At 34.1% G+C, this 21219-nt stretch overlaps 3 protein-coding genes across 5 annotated transcripts in view; 1 reads left to right on the top strand and 2 right to left on the bottom strand.

Annotated features, from left to right (window-relative positions):
* LOC145942409 (uncharacterized) overlaps window positions 1-12276 on the bottom strand; it is a 31554-nt gene extending 19278 nt beyond the window's left edge. The window contains exons 1-2 of one of the 2 annotated variants that reach the window (XM_083049095.1): window positions 12218-12276; window positions 10688-11714 (exon numbers count right to left, since the gene is read on the bottom strand). In XM_083049095.1, the coding sequence (XP_082905221.1) occupies window positions 10688-10829 (142 nt within the window). In that variant the 5' untranslated portion in view covers window positions 10830-11714; window positions 12218-12276. Of the gene's footprint in view, window positions 1-10687; window positions 11722-12217 lie in introns of those variants that run through there. The other variant, XM_083049096.1, reaches the window with a different exon arrangement.
* Window positions 12277-13030: 754 nt separating this feature from the next.
* On the top strand, window positions 13031-16211 carry Cct4 (chaperonin containing TCP1 subunit 4). Of its 2 annotated transcripts, none has more exons than XM_083050423.1 (10): window positions 13031-13267; window positions 13591-13643; window positions 13725-13814; window positions 13890-14141; window positions 14289-14384; window positions 14467-14628; window positions 14713-15057; window positions 15197-15448; window positions 15637-15927; window positions 16194-16211. In XM_083050423.1, exons 1-9 carry the CDS (start codon window positions 13144-13146, stop codon window positions 15880-15882), a joined length of 1620 nt encoding a protein of 539 aa, XP_082906549.1. In that variant the 5' UTR covers window positions 13031-13143; the 3' UTR covers window positions 15883-15927; window positions 16194-16211. The 2 variants fall into 2 exon arrangements, with proteins under 2 accessions (XP_082906549.1, XP_082906548.1); XM_083050422.1 differs by lacking the exon at window positions 16194-16211 and adding an exon at window positions 16015-16170.
* A 167-nt stretch (window positions 16212-16378) lies between these two features.
* On the bottom strand, window positions 16379-21212 carry Pgant7 (N-acetylgalactosaminyltransferase 7). The gene is made up of 11 exons (XM_083050421.1): window positions 21053-21212; window positions 20689-20866; window positions 20349-20554; window positions 20106-20272; window positions 19793-20000; window positions 19407-19583; window positions 19064-19307; window positions 18766-18987; window positions 18579-18677; window positions 18372-18497; window positions 16379-18278 (listed from the first exon to the last, which is right to left on the bottom strand). The coding sequence occupies exons 2-11, from the start codon at window positions 20857-20859 to the stop codon at window positions 18138-18140; spliced, it is 1761 nt and encodes a 586-aa protein (XP_082906547.1). The 5' UTR covers window positions 20860-20866; window positions 21053-21212; the 3' UTR covers window positions 16379-18137.
* Between the last annotated feature and the right edge of the window lie 7 nt (window positions 21213-21219).

Below are 21219 nucleotides of genomic sequence, written 5' to 3'. Positions count from 1 at the left end.
AATAAAAATTTAATCACAAGATATCGTTGCAAAATGGATTTTAATCCGCGTTAAAATTAAAATAAATCGATTGATCAAATTGGAAAAACGTGGCGAAAATCAGCGGGAACAAACTCGATGTAAGAGTGGACCGAACTGCGTGTTCACCGAACTGCGTGTGCTGAAAAGTTGCGAAACCCGTTTGCCGATATCTCGCTCATACCGGGCAGATAAAGAGCCGGCTCTTATGCGGTCCTGCATTCTGCGCCCGGATTCCGCGAGTTCGCTCCGCTTAGGAGAAAGAGGAGAAGGAGGTTCAATGGAACCGCACATACAATGCAGTTTTGCACCGATCGCTTATACGATGCATTGCCTTAGCGATGCAGTTTCCCCACATTCTCTCTCTCTTTCTCCACATATCTCATTGGAACAGATTGTGTTGGAAGGTGGTCGAGAGTCTGGCGTATAGTGAGAAAAATTGCGATTATGTGGTATATAATCTTATTACTCCGTAAACTTGAGAAATTGATCTAATCAAGTTGAAAAAATTAATTGTATCGATTCAGATTATATTTATTTGTTTTTTTCAAATTCTCTTTAGAAAGTGAATAAAACAATTTTCAACGTGAACACTAATAATACTCATAAAACTGAGATATTTTCTAAAAAAATATTTCAACATCTAAATGCGAAAAATATTTTAATAAATTTTGCTATAAAAATATTTGTGGTAATTTAATTTCAACAATATGCTAAAAAGTCTTGTACGAGATATTTAATATTTTTTGTAGAAATATCCAATTTTATCGAAACGTATGTCTGTATTTTTTCCGATTTAATGTATTTTTTATGACTTATGTGCACACATTCTAATCAGTCTAGAGTTAAGTATCTTAAGTATCTTAGAGTTAAGTCAAGAATCGTTAATTCTTGTCACAATTATCACAGTTGGGCGGGTTTACGGATTCGTGTTGTGCGAAAAAAATATGAATGTGTGTGTGTCTTAAGCCTTATAGGATCTCGTCCGGAAAGCGTGTCAATGTCGGAGTATTCCACTTTATCTCAAACAGGAAGGCATTATTATCGCTCTAATCGAAACGTTGCCGCTCCAGTTGAGACGCTCACAGATGGGCGCGCTTCTATGTCTAATGGAAAGCGAAAATCCCATCGTGAGCCGCGGGCGAGCCCGGCCTAGTGCGTTCTTTTTTTCTTTTTTGTGCGTCCCACAACAATGCTCTCGTGAATGAAGACGGGACAATGCGAGTGTCCTCGTCTCTGAATATATATGTACGTATCTATGTGATCTGATTACCGACGTAATACATCGTGATTCATGAAACTGCGTCACTTGGGCATTCATGCGGTAGCCGTTTTAATTCTGTAGAATGATTTTGTCATTACAGAATGTCCGCTTTAAGAGAGCATACGACGAAAAAATACAAGATAAAAATTTGTGCAACGATCCTTACGAATTCGATTGATTCGTTTATAAAGCGAAAATATTAAAGATAAGTTCGGGTTCTATTCGTTTCCAAATAAATTTGCAAAACAATTATTTGTATGTTCGAATTATTATACAAATTATTATAAAAAATTCGTTCATAAAAAATAAATGAATAATATATAAAATATAGTATAATATATAAAAATTATATAGAAGTTTCGTAATGATAAATGAGAGAAACGCGATCTTATTCCTAATCAATATTTCGCGATCCATAAATTTTCTTATTAATATGTCATTGGTATCCGATAAGACTTGGTCAAACAAACCACCGTTAGCGTCTACATACAGATGGATGCGAACGCACTTGTTTTAATCAGACGCGACGTGATCTTTATCGTGCATTTAACCGCGTCAATGAGCGCGATGTAGGTAATGAGCGTAATTCGAGTGAGCTATTAATCCATTTCCACGGCATGGTCGAGATTTTCTTAAGCTATAGTACGCACTACTGTCGCGAGAATATATGGGAGGTGTGAGAAACCCGCAAACCGATTCTCATACGACATGTCCTAGATTCGAATATGATTCGCGCCGTCCTTTTACTACTCGGCCGAGGAATCTCGCGGAATGCATCCTCTCGTCACCGATGATCGCACGCTTTCTCTTCCACCGCTTTATAAAATACCTCGCTCTCTTATCTAACGAAAAAAAGATTTAATAAATTCGGGGCATCCTGTACACAGAGAGAACTTTCTTTTAGAATTTATCCTGAAAATCATGGTAATCGTGGAGCAAAATGGTATGGAAAGAATTTTATGAGAATTTCCCTGATTTATCACAATAAAAAATAATAATATCTATCACAATAAAATATAAAATATGTTTGATTAATTTTACTAAAAGTATAGTAAAATTAATCAAACATATTTTTAAAATTCTTTCCATACCATATTGTCCCACGATTACCATGATTTTCAGGGTAAATTCTAAGAGAAAATTCTCTCTGTGTATAGATCAATTCTGTATAAAGAAATTTTTAAGTTAAAGGAATTAATTATCTCTCTCTCCCTTTATATATATATATATATATATATATATATATATATATAAAAGATATGTGCTTTTATAATAATCAAATAATAAAATAATTTTATAATCTCCTTATGCGTGTGTTACAGGTAGATAATCTTTAATGATAATCATATAACTTTGTGAAAATTGCGCTTCGGGGATATATTCATTACTGCTAATTTCCCCTCGTCACGCGAGATTATATGACATTGTAAAAAGTACGATTTCGGAGCAATGATTCAGCTTCTACCTTCGAAGATTCAATGCTGTTGCATTCTCGCGCGGACATAGAAGGCGATTTGATTTCTTCAGCCTTAAGACCGCAATTTATATTAAACAATGCGTCTTTTTTTTTCTTTGCAATTATGTCAATAATCTCTGCTTACCATCACCCACTGCCATAGCACCTGCTGTTATATTCCCGACTACGACATTACTTTAACACGTTTATTGCCACTTTTATGATACTTTTGCATGATATATAGCGATATATTTTAACATGATTAACCGTCGCGGATGCACATGCGACAAGTAGAAGATCTCGTTTAGAGAGGAAACACGTAGTCGTAAAAAATTGCAAGAAATCTCGACGACGACATTAATATCGTTCGTGTATCATCACGCGAACCTAGTTTTTTTTTTTTTTTTTTTATACGACAAGCAATTTTTTCTCTTTTTATCAAAATTATTAAAGTGCGATCGCATCTAACATGACGAGAGAAATGTACACACGAATATCTCGAAATATAGATAATATAGATAGCAATTAAAGAATTTTGTAAAAAAAAAATAATATATGATATATATAATCGTCTTCTATAATTTTTTATCATTTTCATGTCTGTATGTCTCTTTCGCTTCGACTCTTCGTATCATATTAGACGTCTCAAAACATCCGATAGGATCGATATGTTCCTCCACGCGACAGTAAACAGAGGATAGTCATTACGTGTAAACCAAACGATGCTACGAGCAGGTAGCAACTAATATAGCACTTAACATTTGCTGCGCAGTACCTGTCTGCATCGAGTGTCCAGTATTATATGTAATATCCTTCCTTTCATCGATAATTGGTCGATTTTGTATCTAATTAGAGAGCCCATTATGGAATTTAAAGCGAAAAATTCTCGTACAAATGTTTTTTTGAAAATTTTGTTCTAAAAAAATCCACTCCAAATTGAGTAAAGAATTTGGAAAAACCTCTGACAGTGATAATAGATCAATTCGATTCGAACTATGCGCAAAATCGAAATAGTTTTTGCTATCTCTCATATGCTAATTTATGTACAAGCATGTCATTATGCAAAAACGCGTCAAGTAACAATAGGACATAAAAACATGTTTTAAAATTAGTTTTAAAAACTATTGTATTGAATTTATATTGAGGTTTAATATTTATTATAATTTGTGCAAGTGTACATATGAATGTGTGTGCGTATATATAAAAATTTATTAACACATACACAAATTTTTTACTTTTATAGAAATAACTTACTACCTTTCCTAGTAAAAGGAAGTTTAAATAAATTATATTAATCATGAAAAATTTGTTAGTGATAAAATTACGAGCCTTTGAATTAGTGAAAGTAATTAAAGCAAATTACAGAACATAGACCGCGATAAATAAGTCTCGCAGTAAATGCGAGACACAATTAACGCATATACCTTCGCATTGAAAGTCTACTCGCTACTTTTGCAAAATTGCAATTACGTCAGGCTGAGATGAGAAGAGAATATTCGCTCTCGCGCAGCATATCATAAATTTATATCTTTCGCGGAACTTGCGCGGCAGAAACGTCTTCCCTATGCAATCGAGCATCGGTTAAAACGGTCATATATATGTGTGTGTATGTGTGTCGGAGCGTCGTCCGGATCCGATTCTCGCGACACCGTCGCGTCGGAATGGCTTCGTGAAAGTAATTTATTACCGCGGGCCGGTTATAAGTGCCGCGATATTCACGCATATTCTATATACACGCATGTGCGAAGATCGCGGGTGTCTTGTACCCGAGAGAGTTAAAGGCCGTATCACGCTTTATTAACAGAGACCGACAAAAAATGACGGTAACTTACAGAATGAAAGATAACGAGGGTTAGATAATCTCTTATGACATTCGTTACATCAAATATATGTGTATATATTTTATTCATGAAATATTCTTTTTATTTTATGCTATGCATAACATATAATTTTGCAGGAAATATTATTATTGCTTTAGTCCTCGTAGAGCCTTGATTTAAATAATTCGAAACTCCCGAGTCTTCATTTTTTCTTTGCATCGATTTAAATAGTTGAATCTAACTTAAAATGCACAACAATTAATTTTTTTTTTATTGATGTATGAACTTGTCAGAAGCTAAATTGAGTCACATATTTTTAAAATTTTAGTATTAGAGCTTAATCATATGCTGTGATATTAAAATTACAAAAAAATAAAAGTTGATTAGTGCAATGACAATGAGAGAATTTTCTCTTAGAATTTACCCTGAAAATCATGGTAATTGTGTGACAATATGATATGGAAAGAATTTTATGAGAATTTCTTTGATTAATATTTATCATAAAAATAATATCTATCATATAATAAAATATAAAATATGTTTGATTAATTTTACTATGCAGTTTAGTATTATTACATTTATTGTGATAAATATTAATCAGAGAAATTCTCATAAAATTCTTTCCATTCCATATATTATCTCACGATTACCATGATTTTCAGGGTAAATTCTAAAAGAAAATTCTCTCTGTTGTGGCTTCTCACATATCATTCAGATATTTTTCATAATAAATGTTACATATAATGTGTATTTTCTTCTTTTTTATTATGATATATATAAATCCATATTCTCGACTCGTATATACTTTCTTGTAATAATCTTTTTTATTCATATATTTAACTCGATATCTCAATGAATGAATAATAAGACACATAAGCAGATACAGTTTTAAAACCAACGATGCGCTGCGGGTTGTTCGCATATGCACGCATGTAAACGCGTATGTAACGTATGGTATGCCGGTGTTGATGGTGGTATCGGACACAACGAACGACCCGGTCAGGGAGTCCAGAAGCCGCCGCACTTTCTAAAAGCCTTCGCCGGTTTTGTCTATCGCGCGGCATCGCGGTTATGCGTATCGCGTTTATAATGCTAGCCGTTTTAATGGCGCCCCTGAGATCGGTCCTCTTTCGACCTATAGCCATGCGGCGAACTCGATAATATTCACGTTTTCGCTCGAAAACCGGTATAAAATCGCGCGCGCACGGTTGGCTTCCCTCCATTAAAAAAAGAAAAAAATAAATAAATCGCCCGAAAGTGAACTTTTGATGTATCAAAGTCCAGCAGCGATCGAGCGAGATTTATTCACGTTGTAGATTTAACAAAATCAACTACTGAACATGCAGATTTTTTCTCAAATTACGAATGCAATTATTCAAGTCAGGTAGTTTTTTTATTTCATTAATGGACAATTATATATTCCAGAACAGGATATCTATTTTCTGAAAAAAACCTAGAATTAATCTATGTAAAATGCTCAGTCTCTTAAAACCATTCGCGTGAATAGAAAATAGACAGTATGCACAAAAAAATATAAATTCCATTTCAAAATTGCATGTAAAATTCTCCAATTATTTTGAAAGTTCAAACAAAAATACCTCTGGAAAATGAAGAGAATTTCTCGGGAAAATGTTTTATGAAACTTGACATTTCTTGTGTGGAATTTATTCGCCAACACACCGATGTGTTCGCGATATGCGTTCGATTAATTATGTATAACGAAAAAACTCTCCAAGGTACATGTCTCTCGATTTTATACTCTTTTGGAATTTTGCGTTCGCGAGTCGCGGGGGAAATACCGCAGGATCGAAACGCGGCATAACTTGAGTCGTTTCGACATTTCGCGTAGTCTCGCCGTTGGAGGAAAATAATTTTCTCCATCCGTGCGGAGCGTTCGCTCGCGGCATAAATGACGCTGGCCTTCGGGCGGATAAGTGATCGAGCGGGAGGATCAGAGGTAATCGGGGAAAGAGACGCAAACGGGGACCTTATTTGTGACGATGATGCGGCCCACGGTGCATGTACATGTACATGTAGTGATATTTACAACTTGCACCGCGGTGTGAATTACTTACTCGGATTTACGTGACAGATGTCGCACAACTGTCGTGACATCGCGAAATAGTTTCCCCTATTACGGACGAGGATTGCGCAGAAAATATCGTAAGCGCCAAATTAGGGAAAGTAGAACAGTGAATTTTAATGTGTGTCAGAAACACGGATGTGTGTAATAATAAGAAAGAAGAAAATGTAACATTTATGTATGAAAATGTATATGTATAATATTTAGTGATTATTGTAGCGAGGAATGGAAGAATAAATTATTATTAGTATGAAGTTAGAAATATTCAAGAGAATATTTAAATTAATACAGAAAATTTTAGAGAGAGAAAAACAACTCAGGGAATAATTTCGAATTATTTAAGTCAAGGCTTTCCCATGTGAACAACAACACGAATACCTTCTGTACAGTTATGCATATCATAAAAAATAATTATGTGCATAGCACAAATTGAAATGCAAAAAAATTGTGTAATACAAAATTATTATTATTATTATTAATATATGTACTAGTATAAAAAGTGTGCGATATAGAATTTAATATCTAAATTATATATTATGAATACGCACGTAATTTTTAAATCACACAGATACAAAATAAAGACAAGTTTCGAGAGTGAAAGAACAATCTTTTCGTTTCGAAATAAATATCTATCGCCCACATATATTACATCGCGTCCACAGCAAATTGATTTTCCAGCAGACGAAGAGATGACACGAATATATGCATATGTGTGCGAGCGAAACCAAAGTTCGAGTCTAATTGCAATATATTTCCAAAGACAAAAGTCTAAAGAATGATTAATTTGAAATTAAAAAAAGAGCAAACAACTTCTAATAGCATGATAAGTGTGAGCTTCGATAGATCACTAAATTCATTTAAATAAGTTATAGAATGCACGCGAGAAGATTAGAGGCCATATATATGTAAATGAGCTTTAAACGGATTCTTATGTGATGATAGACCGAGTTAGGAAATCTATCGCGTTAATCGCGTATTAATAGTAATCGATCGAGAGATGATCTATATATATTCTTCGAGATTCTTGCACCACAAGACTGTATTTCCCAATTAAATAATTTCGCCTCGTCTTGTAGACTTGGATGCAAAATTACGAACCTCCTTTCACAAGTCACGCGAGGATATAACGGAGAAAGACCTGTACTTTTTTTTATCTTCGAGCATAAATTAAAGGTAAATATTCCTTAAAGTTTAAGTACGATTAAACGTGCTAGTTTCTCCATAAGTGTCGATATTATTCAAGTATCTTAAGTATGTAGTAAGTGTTCTCTATTCCTGGCGCCGAGGGTGGCTTCTGTCATCGTTTTGCGTCATCGAGCTGTTCAGCAGTAACGAATATCGAACATTCACGTCGCCGAGGACGAACGAGAACAGGTAGAAGAGCTCGGTACTCGAATCGCTTCCGCGTTTCTCCTCAGATACGTAAAAATCTTGTCGCGATTCGCCAACATTCGCGATGTGATAGCGCTCGTACGAGGGAATTCGCCGGCAAACTAACATCTTATGTACACACAATAAACACACACATGTACACATGCACGTGCATTGGTTGCTGTTACAATGGCAGAGGTATTTCCTCTAAGGGTATGCATTTTATTTCCCTCTATCTCGCGTCGAGTCTTTTGTTAGCTCCAAGAATTTAATTCCTAGAGGGTATGCTGATATTCTTGAGGAAATTAATTGGAGCAGATTTTTCGCCATCTCGATAAATAAAGAAAAAAACAGTTTCTTTATTTAAATTTTAAATTATTAAATTTATCGATGCTTAAAATTTCAGTATTATAGCAACAATCCTGTCCGGTTTCGCCGCGAAAATGAAATCTAAATATTCGCAAACGAAAGTAAAAGCTCGAATCAATATTCGTATACACACACGCGTGCGTAACATCGGAATTTCGCCAACGTCAACGTCATCGTAACAGATACCGGCATTCGCCGCAGAACTCGACGTGTTAAATTACTTTCACCGATCGAATCGCATACGCGTGCGTGAAGTCGCTGCGACTATGTGAAAATCTCGACAAAAAAAAATGCGGCCAATTGTCACGAATGCGAGAATGCGGTCCTAACGAGATAAAGGTAGGGAAGGGGAGGAGGGCGCGAGACCGAAGAATGTCAATCTTTTATTTTTCGATCATCGAAATTTGTGTATTTGCATAAAGAAATAATGATTCTGTCTATATCTTTCGTAGAGTAGAGAATTTTGATGGATTTTCTCTTAGAATTTACCCTGAAAATCATAGTAATCGTGGGACAATATGGTATGGAAAGAATTTTGTGAGAATTTCCCTGATTAATATTTATCACAATAAAATATAAAACATGTTTGATTAATTTTACTAAACTGCATAGTAAAATTAATCAAACATATTTTATATTTTATTATATGATAGATATTATTTTTATGATAAATATTAATCAAAGAAATTCTCATAAAATTCTTTCTATACCATGTTGTCCTACGATTATTATGACTTTCAGGGAAAATTTTAATAGAAAATTCTCTCTGTGCATTTGTGTCGCTTTTTAAATTTTTTATATTAAATAATTATTTTTAAAAACTAATTGCGAATTTGATTAAAAGGGAATTGTTTAATCTATCTTTTCTCTAGCAAGAAGAAAAGTTTCCTATTACACTGAAAAAAAAAAAATTGTTAACTTGTGACTAAACCGTTCAACTAAATAATATTTTGTTAACTGAACATATAAAAATATTGAAATTAAACAAAACGTGTATTTGATTTAAATACTAATATATGTTCAATTAACAAAATAGTGATTTAGTTGAACGGTTTAGTCAAGTTAATAATTCTTTTTTTCAGTGTAATATAATAATTTTCGAGAAGAAAATTTTTTATTAAGAAATCATTTTAGCAGAATATATTTTCTATTGAAACAATTTTCTATCGAAAGAAGAAAACAATGTTTCTCTTGAAGATAGAAGTTTCTGTTGATATTAAATTGCTACAAACTTGTGCGGAAACTCGAATCGTTTGACTCGTTGCACCACGCGTGTTTCACGTGGAAAGTGTCAGGATATACATATACATATATCAAATTACTTTCAATTTCCTTTCCAAAACGAAAACGACAAGTGCCAGATATCTTTTTCTACGTCGTACACAACTTTAAATCGCCAATATTAATATATAATCAAACATTCTAATTTGAACTTTTATTCAATCCCCTTTAAATATTTCATTTCGATTGAATAAAAATGATATATCGTATCGGTAAGAAAATTCGCAAAGCGCCAAAAGGGAATATGTATTGCGAGAATCGATGGAGACATTTAAAAATAATATCAATTAACACTTAAATTGATATTCATCCAAGTGTAAAGTGCATCTTCTTTTGTGCTTTCTCGTCTGAATAGCATTCGCTTATCGTTTTGCAATGAACTTTGATGCTTGTTCGATCTTTCGAATCGGCAAAACAAAAATAAAAATATAAGGCATATTCGCACTTTTATTCGATCAAATCATTCTAAAAAAATAAGCAGATATAATTAAATTTATAGTTATCATTTCAACTTTCAAATGATAAACGCGATAAGAAGTATTTAAATGCTGTTAAGCGATTAGGAAAAAAGAAATTCTATTTAGGAAATAAAAATAGGAAAAAAAATCAAGAGAGAACTTTTAATAAATTCAACTACGGAAAATTGAGTGCCTAGATTTTGATCTTATTCTCGTAATTATTTTATAGTATTTATATTTTATATATATATATATATTTTATATGTATATATATATGTATATATTTTATAGTATATATATTTTATATTATATTGTATATATTTTATAATATTTTATAGTATTAATACAATTATCTCGAAAAGCAGAAAAAGTGACGCATCTTATCGAGTAATTTTCGATCAAAAAAGACTCTCGAAAGTATTCACAAACTGCCAGTATATTTGAACGAAAGTGAAGAGAATTTTTTTTCAAATTCTCTTTTACGATCGCGAATGTTTTGCGAATGATTCGAAAGATGGAGCGAAACGGTTCATGTCAACGGATTATAAAGCGAGAGATAAGACTCACCCTTATGTCTGCGCCACTGCCTGTAGAGGAGCGCGGCGACGGCGAGGAGGAGGATCGTCGTCAGAAAGGTCCCGATCACGGCTCCGGCCACGCTGCCCGCCCCGAAGCAGGTATCCTGTGTTGCTGCTGTTGCGTCTTCCATGACTCGCTGCTCAGATCCGCCTCTCGCGCATATTCTCGCGCGGCTTCAACCGGTCGCGGCCGTTCTTGCCTTCGCTCTTTCTCTTTCTTTCTCTCTCTCTCTCTCTCTCTCTCTCTCTCTCTCTCTCTCTCTCTCTCTCTCTCTCTCTCTCTCTCTCTCTCTCTCTCTCTCTCTCTCTCTTCCTTTCCTTCCTTCTCTTCTCTCGCCGTGTCGTCAATTTGATCGCATAGTTTTGCGAGTGTGGGATCGTTCCCGGGTGAGAGAGGCGCCGGCTCGCTATATAAGTACTTTTACCTTTCTCCCTCTCTCGTATTTCTCGCAGTCGATGCGTTGTTTTGAACACCGATTATCGTCGTTCACAATCGTCTCATCGCGATTTTGAATCAACAAGTGTATGCACTCGCGCGCTCGTACGCGAAAAGTTTTCTTCGTGACGTCAAGTCTCTGTGTCTCTCTCTCTCTCTCTCTCTCTTCGACGACACGCGACCAACTTCTCGCGAGACGCGAGATCGCGAACGGAAAACTTTCTTCTTCAACTCTCGATTCTGGGAATGTCGGCGCGGCAATGCGACATTCTTTTGTACCGAGCTTTCCGCGAAACAAGACGCGATTTCACGAACGCTCGCGCGCGCGAGAGAGAATCTCGCGAATGATCGAATATCCCGCTCACAATTATGCCATTCCTCTCGATACAAGTTCGCGCGACGCACTGACGAGACGAAGCCACGGAGCGAGTAAAACAGGTAGGCGAGCAACAGGTGCTTCTGATCCTGCGAGAGGGGGAAGGCGTGGAGGGGAGGGGATCGTCCAGTCAGGGCCGTCTCTATGAGCGCGTCGAAGGGGGGCGCGCAATTCGAGGAACAGGAGAGATCCATAGGTTTTTTTCTACAAATTTCAAATTTTATGCCTTATGCTGTTTTTATTTTGAATACTGAAAATTCTTCTCTTCGTAATATATAATTTCTAAGGGCCAATTTCACCAACGTCGGTTAACTTTAACCTCCGGTTAAATGATATCTTTGTCTCTTTTTAAGAACACATCTGAAAAGAGACAAAGATGTGGTTTAACCGGAGGTTAAAGTTAACCGACGTTGGTGAAATTGGCCCTAAGCATGATTTGTACAAGTAGATAAATACATAAAAGTTAAGGAATTGTCAAACTTTAATTCGAGAAAAGCGAACAAAAAATAGCTTCTCCATTTAGAAATGTATATTATTATAATTATTGTTTTCATAGATAAAAACTTGGAGAATATATGCGTATACAAATTTTAATTATAAATGTATAATTATTATGCAAGACGGATGAACTTTATATTATTTGATTTATACAGTTCGTATTCTTACTTCTAATATCTATATTCTAAAGAAATTTTTATGTTTTTTACCTTTGATTGTTGACAATTTCTTCCGAAAAATACGTTAACGCAAGCACCGACGAGTCTCGTTTACGACTAATCTAGAGAGTCACTAGACTAATCGATTTTCCGGGGAGTGCGTTCAGAAATCCACTCGTCGGAGTACAGTGACGTTTGATTGGCCGATCAGAATCTTTGTTTTCTCTTGACCTGATTGGACAATCTGATCGAGCAGACTGAAGTAGAGTTTTCAAACGTAACTGGAACGTCGCCGCGTGAATTGTGAATCGCCATTCGAGAAAAGTAATCACGTCATTCTTCTTCAAGATCTCGCACAAGTAGATAAATACATAAAAGTTAAGGAATTGTCACTTTAATTCGAGAAAAGCGAACAAAAAATAGCTTCTCCATTTAGAAATGTATATTATTATAATTATTGTTTTCATAGATAAAAACTTTACTTGGAGAATATATGCGTATACAAATTTTAATTATAAATGTATAATTATTATGCAAGACGGATGAATTTTATATTATTTGATTTATACAGTTCGCATTCTTACTTGTAATATCTATTCTAAAGAATATTTTATGTTTTTTACCTTTGATTGTTGACAATTTCTTCCGAAAAATACGTTAACACAAGCACCGACGAGTCTCGTTTACGACTAATCTAGAGAGTCACTAGACTAATCGATTTTCCGGGGAGTGTGTTCAGAAATCCACTCGTCGGAGTACAGTGACATTTGATTGGCCGATCAGAATCTTTGTTTTCTCTTGATCTGATTGGACAATCTGATCGAGCAGACCGAAGTAGAGTTTTCGAACGCAAAACGCAACCGGAACGTCGCACGTCGCCGCGTGAATCGTGAATCGCCATTCGAGAGAAGCAATCACGTCTCACGTCGTTCTTCTTCAAGATCTCGCACGAAGATTTTTAATTGATAACGAGAAACATGACCAAAAATCTGATGAGGAAAGCGATGGAAAACGTCGACCATCGCGGGGGCCATGGACTGGCCTATAAAGATAAAAGCAAGCCTATGGACATTCGCAGCAGCAACATCAACGCTGCCAAGGGTAAGAGCGACATGCCTTCTTCTCCGGCGTGTCAAGGAAAATATTACCTTATATAGTAATGTATGCTGATTATCCTCTTCATGCGATGCATCGATGTACTGCATGTCATAAATCGAGTCTGATTATGGACAGGATTAAATGTCACCATGCATAAATAAAATGTACGTTTTTTTTTTACAATAATGTATTATGCTGAAGACATAATATTCTTCTGGAGGCTCTCTTTATTACTGTTCACGAAAAGAGTGAATTACGTCATGTTTTTCATATTATTTTTTGTATATGATTCGATTATTATTAATCAGTTATTTCTCTCCTTGTAGCTGTCAGCGATGCGATACGTACAAGTCTTGGACCTAGGGGGATGGACAAAATGGTAAATTTTATATTTCACTCTTTTGAAATGCATTTTTAAAATTATTGTAATATTAATTGATATCCAATATACTGATAACAGATTCAAGCTGGTAATGGAGAAGTTACCATCACAAATGACGGCGCTACTATCCTGAAAGAGATGAATGTAATCCATCCTGCTGCAAAGATGGTAAGAATAGATTTTTTATTTTAAATTTCATAAAATATAACAACATATAATATGCAATATATCTTGTGTTTATAGCTTGTTGAGTTGTCTAAAGCTCAGGATATAGAGGCTGGCGATGGTACAACAAGTGTTGTTGTGATAGGTGGTGCGCTGTTAGAGGCAGCAGAACGCTTGTTGCAGAAAGGCATTCATCCTACTTCGATTAGCGATGCTTTCCAGAAAGCCGCATCTAAAGCAGTATTGATTTTGACGCATATGTCCATACCTGTTGACTTAACAGATAAAGAATCTCTTGTAATGGTTGCAGCAACATCTCTTAATTCCAAGGTATCTAAACCAGTATTGACGTTAAATTACAATATAAATAATTGCAATAGTTTTATCTTTGTGAATATACTTTGTATATAATATAAAGTTATTAATTTTATATATATATACACACAACAATATACTTTTTTCATTATATTATTTCAGGTTGTACATCAACAATCTAGCCTTCTTGCACCACTCGCTGTAGATGCAGTATTAAAAATTACAGAGGAAGGAAAGGAAGTGTCGGTTGATTTGAATGTGAGAACAAATTCTTTGTACACATTCTATTGCTTACATAACTTAAATTTTTTTTATTTGCATTTTTTCTGTTATTTTATAGGATATTAAAGTAATAAAAAAGTTAGGAGGTACTGTGGAAGATACCGAATTAATAGAAGGGTTGATATTCACCCAAAAGTCTTGCAATGTTAATGGCCCGAGACGTATTGAGAAAGCTAAGATTGGATTAATTCAATTCTGCATTTCACCACCAAAAACTGATGTGAGTGTTGTAAATGTAATAATATAAACGCAATCGCATTTATATCTTTGCACGAACGGATAAATCAATCTCTTGAATTTCCAGATGGATCATAATGTCGTTGTGTCAGACTATGCGGCGATGGATCGTGTCTTAAAGGAAGAACGTGCTTACATATTGAATATCGTAAAGCAGATCAAGAAATCTGGTTGCAACGTACTTCTCGTGCAAAAGTCTGTCTTGCGCGACGCCATTAGCGATCTCGCGATACATTTCCTAGACAAAATTAAAGTTATGGTGGTAAAGGATATAGAACGCGAGGACATCCCCTTCGTGTGTAAAACGCTAGGATGCCGACCGATCGCTTCCTTGGATCACTTTGTGGCTGAAAATCTTGTTAACGCAGAACTCTGCGAGGAAGTTCAAACTGGAAACTCGAAATTCGTTAAGGTGAATTTATTTGATGTAGAAATGGCGACATTATAAAAATTAATGCCATATTTCTTGCTGTATTTTTATAATATAGTGTATTACATCTTATGCAAATTATTTCTATAATTGATATATATTTTTTTCTTTATACATACAGATCACAGGAATTCAAAACCACGGAAAAACAGTCACGGTTCTCGTACGCGGTAGCAACAAACTTGTCTTGGAAGAAGCTGAGAGATCACTGCACGACGCCCTGTGCGTCATCCGGTGTTTGATGAAACAGAGAGCGCTGATCGCTGGTGGCGGTGCACCGGAAATCGAATTGGCATTAAAACTAGGAGAGTACGCAGTGACTTTAGGCGGAGTCGATGCATACTGTATCAAGGCTTTTGCAAATGCACTTGAGGTCAGTATCAAATGCACATTTGATATTTTCTTTTGTAGATGAATTTTACTTTATATTCTATTTTTTTATATCTGTAAAGTAAATATTAAACTATTATACTATTACATACATTGCGGAAGATACAAACAGTAGTCGGAAAGAATTGTACAATGTTTGATAATTTTTGGTAATTTGTCAATTGATTATAGGTGATTCCGTCGACGTTAGCTGAGAATGCGGGTTTGAATCCGATAGCAACAGTAACTGAACTTCGCAATCGACACGCGAAGAATGAAATAACAGCGGGAGTTAACGTCCGAAAGGGAACTGTTACCAATATATTGGAGGAGAACGTAATTCAACCCTTGTTGGTGTCTACCAGTTCAATAACTCTCGCTTCCGAGACCGTACGCAGTATACTGAAGATCGATGACATTGTCAATACAAATCAATAAATCAGAAGATGCGATTTAAAATTGATTCTACGTTTATATAGCACGGTAAGTACAATTGACAATAACAATTTATATATCGTAACACTGACAATTTACGCGTTATCGATATATGCAATATGGATTTCGTTACAGATTTATGTCCACGTTCATCACATTCGTTTGATTGGTTTTACAAAAGCCTATTCTTTAACAATTAGAGTCGCATATGCTTTTTGCAGGAGCTTTACATAATGTAATATTTTTTAAACGCGTTAACACTGAGAATAATAAAAAGTTTATGAGATATCAGTAATTTGTATTTATTTCAGCAGACAGAGCGCAGATGTAAGTAGTATATTTAATTGTGTGTTAAATTGTATTTGTGAATTTTTTTGCCTCGAGCAAAGATTGGATTAAAATTAGTTAGTCTTGAAATTTTCCTTACTTGTTATTAAAAGGAAGAGGTAGGTAATTCTACATAACTTACATAATTTATCTCAACCTTATATATTATCTAAATCTTAATATTTGTATATTTGAAAGAAAGATATATACATAACACATCTGTATGAACTTCTTAACAATTTAATTGAAATATAATCTCGTACAACACGGCACTGGGGCCAAGTATATAATTAAGTATTAAGTACATCTTGCATATAATAAAATATAATTATCTGTATTAGAAATTATACTGCATTATAAATTAGCTGCATAATCACGTTTATTACTTATAAATCTTAAATTTAATTTTAATAATTATTATAAATTAAGTACATTTATGAGCATAGTTGCATCAGGACCTTCAAGATTTATATGTCGTCATCATGATATTTAATGAAAAGAAATATCTATCCCCCATATATCGGAGACAGATATCTGCAATGTCGTATTGTTTCTTTTTCTTTCTCCCTTTTTTTTATAGCAGTGGCAGTTACTTTTTTTTTATTTAGTAAATAAGGGTGACACATCCTTTATAACTATGCCGAAATAATCTAAAAGATGTAAAAGTTTCAAACACCTAATAATTAAAAAATCTGAAGAATTAATTACCTAAAACAAACATTTATAAAATTTTATATAAAACAACAATTTCAATAGAATAACAAAGAATATACTTCTGATTTTGATCAAAATATATTACATAAATAAAATTTATGTAATTACATTATACAATTACATAAATGGAATGTTTGTTATATATAAAATCACTATTTATTTATTAATAATGCTCGATATTTGTTTTGTTTTAATAATTATTGTGATTGTTTTTCTATTACATTCCAAATTAAAAATGATATAATAATTTTACATTTCCATGAAAAAAATTTGACCACTGGTATAAAAATAAAAATGTTACGTGGAGATATATATTATGTATATGTTATGTTAAGTGTTTTAATCTTCTAAAAAAATGTATCTCTTTTACATACATACATTCTCGCAAATTCATGCGCAGAATATTATATAATATTCATTAGTTAATTTTAACTCATTTAAAAATAATTATGCGTTTTTCACATCCATGTAGATATATAATAATGTACGATCCTTTATCTTTCAGATAGCATGTAAAAAGATATTGTCAATATTTAAAACATTATCAATATTTAAAATTCAAGAAATTATTAAAATTTTAAAAGTTTTAATGAATCAGTTTTACAGAAAAGTGTCATAGGAAGAAATATTGGCAGTGGCAATGGACAGCAGACCATCTGCGAAAATATTTTTTTCATATACATTTCTCTCATGAATATGCTGTTAAACACTAGTTTTTCATTCACAGCTGTTTATCATTCAGTAAAAAGGAAGAAGTAACATGATTAAATGATAAAATTCTGCATGTGATTAACACAGATAAAATATAGATAAAATTTGTAGAAATAAATTTATATATTTTGATCGCTTAATTAGTCTTTAGAAAAAAAAAATTTTAAGGCCCAAGTTTATAAATTTGTAAGATTTACTCCTTTTTGCATTTCATAATATAAATATTTACATGCTGATTCTTTCATATCTTGACAGATATAAAATGTTTTTGGATATTGTTCTTGTTCGATGTGTATGTTAATATTAAAAACTTTATAATTATTTGTGAATGTCACTCGTAAATATATGTATAATGAATTAGTGTTGCAAATTATGCCAAATCATTCTGCATTATATATTACTAAAAATAGATCGTGTACTCTCTGCAAAAATCTGTGCACAACTTATCAAACAATGTACAAGTTTTTGATAAGCAAAACAGATTTTATAATTTTTTCTCTTTCATATTACCATCGTGGATGGATTTGATGAAAATTCCATTGTTGATAAGTATTGTTTATGTCGCACGGCATTAGAGATAACTGTTGAGTTTGGGGATGAAGTGCCATACACTTTTTATGTACTCTGTGTAACAGAGTCTTTGTTTTCTACAAATGCAAATTAATATATTACGTTGATAAAACGTAAGATATAAAATTTTGTATTTGTTTGAAATTCTATCAAGAAATAAACAAACTTACTTCGTCATACTGCCATGGACCGTCTGCAGTCCCTAGACGACAAAATGCATATTTTATACCTTGACCGTCTGCTTCAACGCATCTTTCACCAATACCCAATTGACCTTTTGCATTCAACCTTATGAGCTAACAAAAAATATAAGTATGAAAAGAGTTGCCTAAGCTACATATCTAAGTAGATAAAAAAAATATTTTTTTTCAAATTACCTGATTATTTCCAAAGCCATGACAGTGGGAAGTAGCCATAAGACTTGGCGGTGCATGACCCATAGTATCCAAACACGATCCAGTTGCCACACTTCGCAGCTAAAAAGATATTATCATTGCTTAATACAGAAGCTTATATGTTTGACTTGTTGATAAAACTTAAATACGCGTTCTGCCAAAAACATACCTCTCCCCAATGAATATTTGGCGGCAATTCTGGAAATTTGTCCAGTACATCATACGCCACATTATCCATATACCATTGGAAATCTTTACATTTCTTGCGTTCTTTAAAGGCCAACTGTTCGGATATATCGCCGTGATCGAGCAATCGAGCCAATGGCTCCCTGGTATAAAAGAATTCCTTGTGTTTCTCGTCGAACCACGTTTCTATAACTCGTTTATAATTCTGTAAAAGAATTTATTTTGCAATGATTCTATCTTAGAGAGAAATAGTACATGCATATACAATATAGACTACTCACGATAGTTATCAACGGTCCCTTTTTCTTTTGAGCAAGTTTACCAAACGTATAAGGCATAAATCCTCTATAAACGTGTCCGACATGCGAGCATGGCACCCACATAATACTCCCGCCGCACTGCCATATCTTGAATGACAGTTCAAAGTTTTCTCCTCCCCAAACGAGCAGTCCCTCGTCGTATCCACCCAGTGATAAAAAGTATTGTCGATTTATTGCGAATAAGCCACCGGCATGTGTAGGTGATCTGCAAGTCGCGCATAAATGAGGTAAAACTGGATAAAAAGTATTGTACTACAATAATGAAATTATATATCAAACTCTTTAAATATATGTATAATTGTACCTGTATGGCATACTATCGTGTGAACGCGTTTTGGTTTCCCGTCTGGGCAATTCGTTCTCCTTGTACAACATGCCCCATTCGAAAATTCCTCTGTACAAGTGGCCTTCCTGATACACAGGACGATACTCGAATGTCTTATGATCAACGCCGTCTATCACAGGAACTGTCATTACATTTCTGAAAAATTATATAAGTGTATTTATGAGAAAAAAAGCTGCGAATTTGTATGACAGAAAACTTTTAGGAAGGATTTCATTATTGTGCTATATTTACTTGATCACATTTCGTTTTTTTTCAAGATATAATAATGTTATTGAAAAATACTTTCAATTTTCAATGCAAACTGTATGCGATATTGAATCATTTATTTGTGATTATATTTTTACCTATTTTCAGCAATTGGTGCTAAAAGCGGCGGCAACCAATTCACATTGACTTCGCAATGAGCATCTAAAAATACTATTACTTCACCCTTGGCTTCACGTGCTCCTCGAGATCGCGTTCGTATTAGACCTTGTCTTTCGTAGTTTCTAAGTAATCTAACTTTTCCTCCCCATTGTTCGATATAGGAATCTAGGTCGCCCTTTAAATTTTCTGCAAAGGATTGTATTGCCTTGTGTTAAATGTGTTTGTGTTAATTACAGGTTTTTTTTACACTTTCATCATATACTTTTATCATATCTTATGTTAAATTCGTACCTTTATCAGAAAAATCATCAACAAGAAGGATTTCCTCCAACAATTTTGATGGAGTACGATCTATAACACTATGAATAGTTCGCAGTAAGACAGACCAACCCTCATTATGGAAAACTATAATGACACTAGTACGTGGTAAGTCCTCTGGATAATTCCAATGCTTACATCTGCATCATATAAAAAAAAAATGTAAAAATAAAGACGCAAAGATTAATATTAACAGCCATAAGAAAAAGAGCTTACTCTGCTGGCCTGGTATCTGGAATTGATCTCGACAATGAGATTTCATCAGAACATACCATATTCATTCCATAATCAGATTCTGATTGCTGAACATCATTTAATTGATCATCTCTTAAAATATGTGGTTTACCACCTTCCCCAGGACCAGATCTAACAGCTACATCGCGCAGCTCATGATTTCCTAAACCTTCTACAAACACTGGAACCTGTATGCGATAATAGAAAAAGATATAAAAAAAGTATTCAAAAATCTTCTCAATCCATTAATCTTTTGATACATCTTTGATTGTTTAGAGTAAACCGTATATTCACTAAAAATAAGCAATGTGTCAGAGTTTACCTGTTTTGTTCTAAGACCCTGTGCCCATTCTTTTATATTGTTCATATGATTGTCTGAAGAGAAATTAAGGAGAATGTATAAAACTAGTAGCACCAGTATACTGCCAATGAGTATGTGGAACAAACGGTTTCTCCTAAACTGTACAATCCTCATGTTTCGCAAGTTGTACATCTAAAAACTTAAACACATCATCATTATTAGATATTTTTTTTTATTTTCAAAGTTTAATACACATCTTTAGGAAATTCTTTCGCATTTTATTTAAACAATTCGTAATTCAATTGCTGCGTAATTTGCTTTCTAACAACTCGTCCCATTTTTCGGCCGACAATTCCGTAAGATAAATAAATTAAATATGCGGTACCTCTGGTCGTAAGAAACAAATAACGGAAAGCCGGCTCCACGGCATACATTCATCGACGTGTCGAACGGTAATTAGCAGACGTCAACAAACTTATTCATCGTATCGTAGAACCGTAACGTTCGCATTTGCATACATAAGAGCGGCCAACGTGTCGCCAGCTGTCACGT

This window comes from Prenolepis imparis, unplaced genomic scaffold (genome assembly GCF_030444845.1).
Source record: "Prenolepis imparis isolate NDT839.2.m4 unplaced genomic scaffold, iyPreImpa1.0 SCAF_11, whole genome shotgun sequence".
NCBI classification, from domain to species: domain Eukaryota; kingdom Metazoa; phylum Arthropoda; class Insecta; order Hymenoptera; family Formicidae; genus Prenolepis; species Prenolepis imparis.
This window is presented reverse-complemented; position numbering and strand designations above follow the sequence as displayed.